The sequence below is a fragment of the Cyprinus carpio genome, chromosome B7 (assembly GCF_018340385.1).
Source record: "Cyprinus carpio isolate SPL01 chromosome B7, ASM1834038v1, whole genome shotgun sequence".
NCBI classification, from domain to species: domain Eukaryota; kingdom Metazoa; phylum Chordata; class Actinopteri; order Cypriniformes; family Cyprinidae; genus Cyprinus; species Cyprinus carpio.
Window position 1 is genome coordinate 42,444,227 of NC_056603.1, and position 12,938 is coordinate 42,457,164.

The 12,938-nt window shown below is 34.3% G+C and overlaps 1 protein-coding gene across 7 annotated transcripts in view; it reads right to left on the reverse strand.

Moving 5' to 3' along the window:
* Positions 1–4,597: 4,597 nt before the first annotated feature.
* The window catches only part of zmp:0000001168 (signal-induced proliferation-associated 1-like protein 2), a 52,630-nt gene continuing 44,289 nt past the window's right edge, over positions 4,598–12,938 (reverse strand). For 3 of the 7 annotated variants that reach the window (XM_042728755.1, XM_042728753.1, XM_042728752.1), the window contains 5 exons: positions 9,781–9,879; positions 9,538–9,622; positions 8,342–8,420; positions 8,008–8,209; positions 4,824–4,957 (listed from right to left, as the gene is read on the reverse strand). In XM_042728755.1, coding sequence (XP_042584689.1) covers positions 8,027–8,209; positions 8,342–8,420; positions 9,538–9,622; positions 9,781–9,879 — 446 coding nt within the window. In that variant the 3' untranslated portion in view covers positions 4,824–4,957; positions 8,008–8,026. Of the gene's footprint in view, positions 4,958–8,007; positions 8,210–8,341; positions 8,421–9,537; positions 9,623–9,780; positions 9,880–12,938 lie in introns of all 7 variants that reach the window. The other 4 variants (XM_042728751.1, XR_006155283.1, XM_042728757.1 and 1 more) reach the window with 4 other exon arrangements.

Here is a 12,938-nt window from a genome sequence, read left to right on the forward strand (position 1 = left end):
CTAGGGTTAGGTTTAAGGGTAGGGATTGGGCTAAGCCTATATTTTTGGACAATAATGTTGATCCAGGAACATGTCTCACTTGGCAAAATCACGGCAACCAGTGAAAGTACAGATATTGCTGGTCAAATATTACTCCATTGCAAGTGAAAGTTGTAAAGACAGATTTTTACTCAAGCAATAGTACTTGCTTTTAAAAGTACTTAAGTACCAAAGGTTAATAATAAAACAACAATAAGTTTTATTATTGTTGTATGTAATACTTGCAATACCTTATGCCTCTGAAGCAACTTACAATACAGTGCAACTTCCGAATACACTAACTAGCCTGTAGTATATCTTTGGAATAAAAAGCTTTTAGAATGTTAAAAACTTATAGAAAAGAGGAGTGGCACAAGTTTTGGCGCGCTTCTGAGTAACCAGTGTAGCTCTCAGCGCCCTCTGTTGGAGAAAATAATCACTACACGATTTGCTCAGGTGCACACTGCACAGGCAGTTAGTCTGGCATTTTTGTAGTGCATTTGATTTAACAGCACTGTCTTTGACCAATTAATTAACCCCTTTAACTATACACAATTTAAGTAATATTACAAGCTAAATAGACCACAAAATGTTAGTTCACCCAAAAAATAAATTGGCATGTTCGCAAATACTTTTGCCTTATCCTTCAGTGTGTAAATACATAGTAAATGTTTTATCAAACTACCGTGAATGACACATTTCTGACACCAGCTCATACAGAAACAAGTTCAGTTTTTATTGCCAGGATCCCTCAGGTTCACATATACAATACTTAATCAATCCATATTAGTTAAAAGAAACAAGTACACCTCCAGTGATCACCATACTATTTCTTTCTATGTTTTGACTGGATGGCATATTCCTGTCGGTCCAATCCGGATATCATAGACCAGTGTGCATAGTGTGTGGGTTTGTGGTTTGCCATACACCTACATTTTTAGTTTCATGTGACAATACTTATTTATAAAAGTGCCTGCTAGGGATTCTGTTTTGGGAGCTGATCATTTAGGGGATTGGTAGATATAATTTTATTTATTGGCAGATTTGGCAATTTAGAACAGTCATTGACATAACTACTAATAGAGACTAAGCTTAACCTGTAAATCTGTCCTCGGGCATGACATGACATAAAAAAGAGCAACACATCTAAAAATGAAAGCTTACAATGTGGAAAATGCACATTCTTAGGACTGGTTTGGATTGTTTGTAAGAGGCTTTTAAATGCACAGTCTGCAAATGCCACAGTTGTAGTGGTACGACGCGAAATTTGGCACTACAACAATCCACTCGTGTTTTTCCAAGTTCATCTGCATGGCTTGATTTCCTGGAGTGACTGTGGCTTTGTTCCAGTGACAGCAGACCGTACTTTAAAAGACCTTACAGATGTTTCAGTGCATAATATAAGCATCACATTTAAAACAAAAGGTGCAACATTTTGTAAACGACAGTAAAATTAAATTGTAACACAAATCAAACAGTAAAGCATTACCATATGATGAAAAGCATTTATGGCTTCATAAAACACCATACCATAAAAAAGACAAGGATTAGTTTGACATTTACAAACCTGTCCCTTTAAAATACATTTAATAACAAGCACGTTTGAAAGTAATTTAGTCTAAATGCATTTGTTTTTTTTTTTTTGTTTTTTTTCATTTGTTTTTTTCTCTCTCTCTCACAAAGGTTCTGCAGAGGAAGCATCCTGATCCAATCCATAAATACGAAAAGGTTATTTTTAACTGGAAACCACTTGGGTCGCCACAGCAATCAAGAGTTAACATTTCAGTATCGAACAAAAGGTAAATTCACAATACAGCTTTAACAATAAAAAAATAATGATAAAACTGTTAAGAACATGAAAAGATGGAATGTCACGCATAATTTCCAAGCAGCCACGATTGAGTTCCTTTCCAGTGTAATTTCAGTAGTTTTCCACACCAGAAAATGTCTTAACGATTGATATTATTCCAGTAAAACAAAATATGACCACCTGCTATCATGTCATGCCTTAATATTCTTACAACTAAAATAACATAAAAAAAATAAACATTCATTTGCTCACAAATTTGCATCCCTTCCAGTTCAAATATACATATCTAGCAATAACATCCACATTTTCAAGATTAATAAGTTATTACATTTTTATAAATACATACACAGATACAGAAGGTGGCTTAGAAATTGCTCATCGCACTCTCGTGCTTTCACAGCCTCCTACGATCTAAAAGACTATGTCGCACACAGATGAACAGGAAGTAGTTCTTTTACATTTCTTTTTTGCTTTGTAAATCCGTCAAAACGCTTCACCGATTGCATCAGTGTACTTCCTGTCTCTCTGCATTCAACAAACTCTCCACTAATGGCAACAACTAAACTCCAGTTCCATCTGGATACAGATTTACACACACATCAGAGGGAAGTAACACTTATTTTGGCTCTACACTTCTTCACAGAGAGGAATAAAGATATAGATTTATAATTTCATTGTAATACATCAGAATCTGCTGGTACCAGGTTATCACAGTGACTCTAAAATAATAATAATAATAATAATAATAAACATTTGAAGGGGAGAGGACATGTATGATGTACAGTAATGCTGAAGGATGGTTATGTAACATTTAGTTTCCCTTTGCGATGATGCAGTGCGTTTCATTTTCGTTTGAGTGTGTGCAGGCAAGAGTCTAGTTGTTTGGCTCTTCTTCTCTTCACATTATCAGTGCACCTTTAGGTGAGGTAAAGAGTGATATTTGGGTGCAATATGGAAAATAAAAGACAAAATAGCAGTTTTATAAATATGTGCTGTCTCACAGTTCAGCATAAAGCACTCTAGGAAGTTTGTGTGAGAACAAAGTAGAACTGGTCTGGTTGCAATCTTTATAAATAGAAACGCTCCATTTTAAGTCATGCTTTCTTTAGTAAGTTTACACTAAGAATCGTTTTCTTTTCAAATCAAGAGCCCTACTTCATCTTCAAGCAGGCGTCTGCAAGGCTCGTTCAGATTCAGTGGGATCAGGCAAAAGGCTTCATACCAAAAAAAAAAAAAAAAAAGAGAGAGGAAGAAATTTCAAAGATCACGTCATACACTTATTACTAACATCCCACTGGACAGTCCTACAGCTGTGAAAAGGCATTCAATTAGCATGTTGTCTCTGGTATGTGTCATAAAATACAAAGTCCAGTGAATTACTCCAGTGCTGAAATCTGAATTCAAGTGGCTATTTAAAGCAGGAATTATTTTTCATCTCAAATTGTCAGTGCTAAAATAAGAAACGTTCTAGGTTCAAGTCAATTAGCATAGAAATTAATTTCGACACGTCTGGAATGTTGTACCCTTGTGAAAAAGACACTTTTTTTTCTTTTTCTTTTTTTTACAGAAATAATGTACTTTAAAAGAATAAACTTAAGTGTGAACAATGTATTGTATTGTTTTCAGACACTTAGCATGTCATGTATTATAGTAATAGATTAAATTTATATTAAATGCAATTTATAATTGATGCAATTGCAATTAATTTATATTAAATGCGAAAAGCACTTTAGAGTGCCTTTTTGACCCACTTAAGTAGCATTTCTTTTCATGCAATTTCATAGATGTCTTGTCTTTGGAATATGGTTAAAATGTACTGTCGAATGTACTAATGAGCATTTACGATAAACTAAAACATAATTTATATTGAAACTTGTAGGTCATGTATTTAAATATATTTGTAATTTAGAACATTCAAAATATATTAACTTTAAATGGAATATTGAATAACACACTACAGCTAAAATTATAATCAACTACTTAATGTGCTTTAGTATGTTAGTCGACACATCAAAATAAGTACTTTAAAGCATGACAAAAGATTATTAAAACAATGATTTAAAATGCACTTTAAAGCTAAACTTTTAAATTGACACTGTAACTTTTTAAGTGTACTTAAGAAACAAAGTCATGAAATTGTTTCTCTTTAATTACACTTACATTAAATGGCCTTTTATTTCATATCTTATCTGCAAGTACCATTTTTAAGATTTGAAGTACAAATGCACATTCAACACGATTAAGCACTTCTTTTTCACAAGGGTAGTCACAAACAGAAAATGTACTAGTTTGCACACATTTTATGATTTTCATTGTCGGTTTGCATCGCTCCTGATGTTTTGTTAGCATATTCACTCAAGAAGCCTTTTACCCACTGCCAACAGAGAAAAGGTTAGAACGGGCTCTAGCTATTTCAGATACTGTGATGGTTAATAGAGGGTTACAATCACACTGACAAGTTAATAATTTTTCTCTAGTATATACACTGAAGGTCATAGTCTGAAGCCACCTATTTCAACATAAACTGCTTGTATTGCTTAGTATCTGGACACAATCGTTTGTTTGTGACCCTCCGGTTCACTATATAGGATCTGATGAAAAATACTTAAAGATAATATGATTTTGAACATGTCACTAAATGTTTTCCAAAGTCGAATCTGAGGGTTGCAAAAAATGACTTTTGGACAGTCCGATGTTTTGTGTTTAACTTTAGAAAATTATTGAGTTATTGTGTTGAAATGTTGAAGATAATTGTTTAATTGTTGTCAAGGTTGTGTGAAAAAAAAAAACCTTTTAGGGTGCAACAGAGATGTTAATTCTATGTATAATTTGAGTAAGAATGTAGTTTGTTTTCGTGCACTTTTCTAGTAAGGCTTATCGATGGTCTTGTCACCTAAGAGACATTTTTAGGGATTTGCTAACATTTTCATTGGCCTTTTCATGCGTCTTCTGGTCTTCCTTGCTGCCATGGTTTGGCCTTCGATGCTAGCAGGGTTTGTTGACGTTGCAGAGCAGTTCGGTGACTTTAATGAGCCGTGCCACAGTGCTCTGGGACTCCTCCTGCAGCCGCTGGTTGTTCTGCCTGAGACTTTGCACCTCTGCTTGCAGCACTGCCTTGTCCTCTTTCTCCTGTGGGAAGCATGCAAACATAATGACTTTCAGGGTCGAGCGTTCTCACTCTGTATTGGCAGGACACATCCACGCCACATGAGAGGTTGCTATGTCTGAATATGTTGGTGGAATGACACACAGATGAAGAAGACAATGGCTGAAGCTGGGGAAAGGATGGACAGCTTGACTTGCACATACAACAAAATACACCACATTATTACATGCTGCAATGCAAACACTGATCCTTTGATCACTTGCTATATAAAAAATACATATATAACTGCATTTTTTATATGCAGTTTTGCATGTATGTACAGTGTATGGTGTCTGTAAAATTATTAAATATCTTTAAAAGAAGTGTCTTATGCTCACCAAGGCTGCACAATTTAAAAATAACTTTTCTATGTAGGCCTAAATATATTTTAAAATGCAGAATTTTTGAACAAAATAAATCAAACTCAAACTCAAAACTTTTTTATATATTTGATTGGCGTTTCACAAATGGCATTACATTAAATATCAATGTAATTTAACAAATGTAACTTGGAATGCATATTTAGTAATTATTTGGACAGCTTTAATTTCCATTTCTTGTGTGGAAAAAGTTAGCACACCCCTACATCTTAAGTGTCTTAAACTACAATCAAATCCTACAAATAATAATAAGTGAAAATTAGTAGAAAATCACAAAACAGGATGGCCACGCTTTATATGAACCTTATTATACTGCTCTGGTTTGTTCATAATCCCTAAACAAATAGCACAAACAAATGTCTTTGTTACTTTTGATTTATTAATTATCTCAGTAAATCAGAACCTACATGCAAATTAGTTCTTGACTACAGCAAAAAAAAAAAAAATTCCAAACGTGGCATCAGACATGCATCAGTGATAAAAGCATTCATTAAGCACTGGGCATTCTTGAAAAGAAAAATACATGCATTTTTAATAATGTTCATGGATCCTAAATGATTTTAATGTATGAAAAACACTGAAAGAGCAATGATGCCTCTAAACATGGTAGTAATTCACGGTAAACTGTTATCTATAATAATCATATTTTATAAGCCCACACTTTTCTCTCAAGGTGACCGAAGTCTTCAGTATGCTATGGTTTACTAAGTGTGCTGGATAACTGTGGGACATTATGCAGTCAACCATGCTCACCCTCGCTTTCCCTTCCTGACATTACCGACCTTATTCTCTCTTTTTCTTCCTGTCAAACAAGGTTGTGAGCTTCGAGCAGGAACTGAGACCCATGGAGCAGTTATAATCCACCTTCAATACCATGACTTAGGTCGGCCCTTGGACCTATAAAACCCCCAATCTTATATAAAAGTGTACCATGTGTTCACAGTGCTTGTGTGTGTGTTCACTGTGCTCTGTTGTTTGAAAATTGTGTGCACTAATGTATGGGGTCACCATACTTGGTGTCGACGACTTCAATAATGGGATTAACATTTAAAGGTTATAATATTCATCCAGGGTTCAATAAAAAGTATAGGCAGGATCTTTTGAAATGTGTTTATGGCAATTTATCATTCAATGTTCGGGCTTCAAAGTTATGCAGGAAAATATCATTATCAGCACTGTTCGGGTTCAATAGAAGTTAGGCAGGATCTTTCGCGTATTTATGGTAATATTAATTCATTTTTGATAATGATTATTTTTTTTTGTACTTTAAATCATTCGATTATTATATTCCATTTTGCCCATTTTGTGTTGTTGTAAAATAAGAAAAGGCAAAAAAAAAAAAAAAAACTTAACCCCCTAAGATTTAAGATTATGCTTTCCATTCCCTAAAAAATTATTAGGTTACACTTTGTCTTAAGGTGTCCTTGTTATGGTGTAATAATATATATTTAAATACGGAGTAATATTCATTAACAACATGCATATGGGTTAGAATTAGGGTTTGATTTGAGGTTAGTTGCGTGTAATTAAACATGATTTACTGCGATTACTACAGTAAGTACATGTAATGTGTAACAAGGACACTAAAATAAAGTGTTATAATAATTTTAATTATTATTAGTACAACATATTCCAACTTAACACTGTCTTTTAAAACTGCTATTCCAAACCAAGAAACTGAAGGTTGAGACATTTATCTACATGAACAACTCCCTGTTAATGAAGAGCGTCACATAAAAATATGTGGTAACACTTTACAATAAGGCCCCATTAGTTAAGGTTAGTTAATGCATTAACTAACTAACATCACCTTCTTCAAGGAACAGTTCACTTTAAAATGACAGTTTGTTGAAAATTTACTCACCCTCAGTCCATCCAAGATGTAGATGAGTTTGTCTCTTCATCAGATTTGGAGAAGTGTAGCATTCCATCACATGCTCACCAATGGATGTGAATGGGTGCCGTCAGAATGAGAGTCCAAACAGCTGATAAAAACATCACAATAATCCACAAGTAATCCACACCACTCCAGTCCACCAGTTAAAACTGATCGAATTGATTAAAATCCCTTCATTAAGACTTTTTAACTTAGAACCATTGCTTCTAGCTAAAATAAGTCCATAATCCATTATAATACTTCCTCCAGTGAAAAAGTCCATCCCCTGCTGTCCTCTCACATCAAAATCCACCCATATTTTTTTTTTAGAGCTGTTTAGGACTGTTTTTCTTGTAAACGGTATCTGTGCATATTCCTCTCCTGATTCAGACCAAACAATTTTTCCTTGAAGAAATTTTTTTTATTTTTTTATTTATTTATTTTATTTTTTTTTACAAACACACACTTTTTCATTCTCAAGATGTTAACTGATAGACTGGAGTGATGTGGATTGCTTGTGATGTTTTTATCAGCTGTTTGGACTCTCATTCTGACGGCACCCATTCACTGCAGAGCATCCATTGCTGAGACACTGATGCAATGCTACACTTCTCCAAATCTGATGAAGAAACAAACTCATCTACATCTGGGATGGCCTGAGGGAGAGGTCATTTTGGGGTGAACTATTTCTTTCATTTTGTTGTTAATCAAGTGAGAACGGTCACACATGTTGTTGATTTTTGTTACTGATTGAGTAAAAATCTCATGCTCTACTTGCCTTAACTGCCATTGGTGGGTTAGTGTTGAGAGTGAGCATGGCTGCCCATTGTCCCTCCAGCAATCTTCTCATCTCCTCTGTTCACCCTGCTCAATGACAAGACAGGTTTCTTTTGCTTGTCCCGCCCTACCTCTACAGTCCCTCTGTGTGATTGGCTCTGGGAAGTAGCAGTGGCTCTTTGAAGTAGCGAAGAGGGCAAGGACTGGACAGGGCAGATATACAGACAGGATGGGTGGATGTATTGAATGGGAGATATTTTGAAGGGGTTACAGTGTGGGAAGAGTGCTGCGACAGAGAGAGCTGTGATGTGACAAACCCACAGAGGACAAAGTACCTTTTGGAGGTCGTCCTGCAGTCGCTTCAGCATGGCCTCGAGCTGGGACACTTTCTCCTCAAGGTGACCAGGCGAGTCACTGCGAAGGCAGGGAGAGAAAGAAGAACACGAAAAAACACAATGATGTCCAGTCAAGCATTTGGATTGATTCTGATTTGTTTAGTGTTTTTGAAAGAAGTCTCTTCTGCTCACAAAGGCTGAATATATTTGGATCAAATTACAGTAAAATCAGTAATATTGTGAAATATTACTACAATTTAAAATTGTTTTCTATGTGAATATATTGTGAAATGTAATTGATTGCTGTGATCAAATCTGAATTTTCAGCATCATTACTCCAGTCTTCAGTGTCACATGATCTTCAGAAATCATTCTAATATGCTGATTTACTGCTCAAAAAACATTTCTGATTATTATCAATATTAAAAACTGTTTTTGCTACTTAATATTTTGTAAAAATCATTATATAGTTTAGATTAAGTTTAAAATAATAATAAAAAAAAATCTTAAAATTGATCAAAAGTTACAGTAAAGACACAAGATTGAGCATCAATACTAATTGTTAAAATTAAGCAGCCAATCAGCATATTAGATTGATTTCTGAAGATTATGTGACACTGAAGATTGGAGTAATGATGCTGAAAATTCAGCTTTGATCACAGAAATAAATTACATTTTAAAATATATTACAATAGAAAACAGTTATTTTACAATATTAGTGTTTTGAGTGTATGTTTGCGCAAATAAATGAGCAAAATAAACTTATTCCAAAAACAAAACATTTTTAATTATTCTAAACTTTGGACTGGTAGTGTATTATTATATGATATAAATTCTGCTTAATTTTCTGAGAAATACACCTGTGTTATTTGGCCACTGTTTAAACATTTGGACTTAAAAGTTGTTTCTAAAGTTTTTTATTTATTTTTTTACATTTTGAGAAATTTTGTTCTTCCGAAATTTAAAGCAAGAAAGTGGTGTATTAAAGTCTGCACACAGAAAATGCAGTAAAAAAAGATACTGTGAAATAGTATAACAATTTAATTATATTATAAAATGTGATCAAAGCTGCAGTTTCTTAAAAGCTGTGAGAGTTAAAGTTCTCTTTAAGATGTAAAGGAACATTTGCTAACTGCCTTGCAGAGTACTGAATAATCTAATGTCAAAGAGTTCCTGGTGCCATGAGTCAGCCTCACCTGTCCTTGATATCTTTGAACCTGGTGTCTGTCTGACCTAACTGGGTTTCTGGGGACGCTTGTGATCCATCTCCAGACTTCCGGTCTGAAACCCAGCAGGAAATGACATTGTTAATATTCCATCTTGTCACAGAAAAGTTACCAGACCAGCTCTTTTCAGTGAACAAACTACACCGACTCACTCCAGCTCACACTTTCACATGTTCAGACACATTTCATCCACTGAAAATTACGATTTCTCACCTTCGTGGGACAAAGCTTCCAGAATGCTCCGACAGGCGTTGGCCAGATCAGAAATCGACTGCCACTCTTCCTCAGACGAATCTGTCGTCTCTGAGAGAACTGAAATCAACAAAAATACACTCTTTAGTCAACTGACCAAGAGAAGCAACTGATGATTTTGAATGATTTTTCAAAATTGTGAATAAAAATTATTGGAGTACATTTTACATACTATTGTCACGTTTTACATACAACATACCAGTCTTCATACTTCAAAAAGACATGTTTAAATCCATGTGTTACATGCTGTTTCTTTGTAATTAACTGTGAAATTTACTAGCAGTACTGCCGCTCCCTATACACAGAGTACGCAGTTTGCATAGGCCACCAACTCCCAGGGGGAGCACCATACCAGTTGCTCAAAAAAAAAAATAGTAATAATAATAATTGTTGCTCTATATTAATATTTACATATACATAAATAAAAATCTAAACGTGTGTGTGTATGTATATATATATATACACACACATATATGTTTGTATAATTATAAAAAATGCATTTTATGATCAACGCAGTGGGCAGTATAAGCACACGTTTAATATTGGTAATAATTTCACCACCACCAACAACGCATCTGACTGAATATTCTAGTTTTCATGGCTTAAAATGTATTATATAAAAACAATGAGGCAATAAATGATTGGTTAATTAATAATAATCATATGGTTTCATTGAATAACACTGTTAAAATACAATATAATACAAAATAAACAATTTGGATTTTTACAAATGCCTGCAAAGGGCACCAAAGGCCTGATAATTGCTGTTGTTACACTTACAGGAAGGTCAAATCCTTGTTTAATATTGGCCAAATATTTAATTCAAATATCCACTTAATTTTACATTTTGGCCACTTTTTTGTGATAGAAATGCTACACCCTCATTAATTTATTAAACAAAAACATCCTTGGCTCCGTGTTCCTTGCGGCAGTGTAGTGTGACAGACCCCTTATAGTAGTTTTTTTTTTTTTTTTTTTGGAGGGGGCACAACAATACTATTCTGCTTAGGGCACCCATTTGGTCAGCAGCTGCCTTGTTTACTAGCAATTTCTTAGTTAAAATTGTATCTACATCTTTTTTTTGTGTGTGTAGACAGTCAAATTTGCAACTATTTGGAGTTCAGTGGAATTGTATATTCATTTGTCATGTTAAGACAGAACTTATTGTTCTGTGCATAAACAAATACATTATGGACATTTTTGGATCACTAGATTTGTTTATGGTTTATATCCTTCTCTGTTCTCCATTACATTCATTCCCAATGGACGTGTAGTTATTGCATCTTTCTCTGGCTACAAAGCAGACCAATCATAGCTGCTGACGTGTGTGTAGATGCAACTGGAGATTACACTGGAGAGACATATGGCACAGAATACACTTTGCAGAACTTACAGCATGAATCTGATGCAGAAGTGTAAATAGGCCTTTAAGTCTGTTTTTAAATCTGAAATTAGTATTAAAAGTTATTCAAAATCTAAACTTTTTTTTTATGTTTTAAGTTAAAGGCAGGATGTACGATGCATGATGACTTTTTACCAAAATGATAGTTTAAAGCATGAAATGTAATGTTTTCTAATTGCATGTTAAAGTTAAGAGTTGCACATTTTAGAGTTGCCTTTTATTGTGGCCAGCCTGAGGCACACCTGTGCAATAATCTTGCTGTATAATCAGCATCTTGATATGCCACACCTGTGAGGTGGATGGATTATCTCGGCAAAGGAGAAGTGGTCACTAACACAGATTTAGACAGATTTGTGAACAATATTTGAGAGAAATAGGCCTTTTGTGTACATAGAAAAAGCCTTAGATCTTTCAGTTCAGCTCATGAAAAATGTGAGCAAAAACAAAAGTGTTGCGTTTAGAATTTTGTTCAGTGTATAAATTATATACGTATAATTATAGTTGAAATGTATATTTAATAAAATTAGCTGTACTTTAGAGTGCTTTTTGATCCACTTAAGTAGGACCTAAGCACATTTTTATATGTAATTTCATAATTACTTCTATTATCTTTGAAATATGGTTAAAATACTGCTGAATGTACTGACAAGCTTTTAAAATATATTTTAAATGTCATTTCTACTCAAATGTGTGCCATGTATTTAAATATATTTGTAATGATGAGTTTGCAATTTTGTACATTTTAAATATATTCACTTTAAATGTATTACTGAAAAATACTATAGTTAAAATTGTAATCAAGTATTTTACATGTGCTTTAGTATGTGCTTTAGTATGTTAGTATGCAATTTTTTATGATTTAAAATGGCTTTAAGGCAAAACATTTAATTTGACATTATTACAAAGTGCACTGTTTAAAAGTATACTTAAGTGTGTTAATAGACATGAAGTTGTCTCTCATTTAGTCAAGAATAAAAGTGGCCTTTTACTCTATTTTATTAATATTATATAATCTGCAAGTACAGATTAAAAAAAAATATGATTAGGATTTTAAGCACACTACAAGTGCACAATTAGTCAAATTAAGACAACTTCTTTTTTGGGGGGACAGTCATGGCCTAATGGATAGAGAGTCTGATTTGTAACCTGAAGGTTGCGAATTCGAGTCTCAGGTCCGGCAGGAATTGTTGGTGGGGGATCACCAAAAATTGATTATTTTCCTAGCGCTAATACTACAAATCAAATTTTCACACACATGAAAATATAACATTTAATTGATCATACTTCTATATGTGAACTGCAGCTGCAGCTGCAGCTAGCCTTGATTTTTGAATCATTTGCAAATTACTTATAACTGCTGCTTTGCCTCAAATTAGACAAAGTGAAAGGTGGTTCCTACTGACAGTCTGAGTTTGTTGAGTATTTACACACAAGCATCCATATGCATTTTAAAGGAGGGCCTGGAGAGATGTAACTGCTCAACAATCAAGGGGCAGAGGCACAGAACAGATGGCCCAGAGACAGTGTCTTGATTTGAGGTCATTTAATATCCTTATCCCAACCAGCCCTAGCCTAGCCCCCATCTGTCCAAGCTTTACACTCATTTGAAAATGTCAGTGCCATTCAGGCCATGATTCGCATCTTTTAAAGCTTGCTGAATTTGCTTATGGAGGGGAGGTTGGTCGTAGATCAGCTTATTTTTAAACAGGCAGCATTT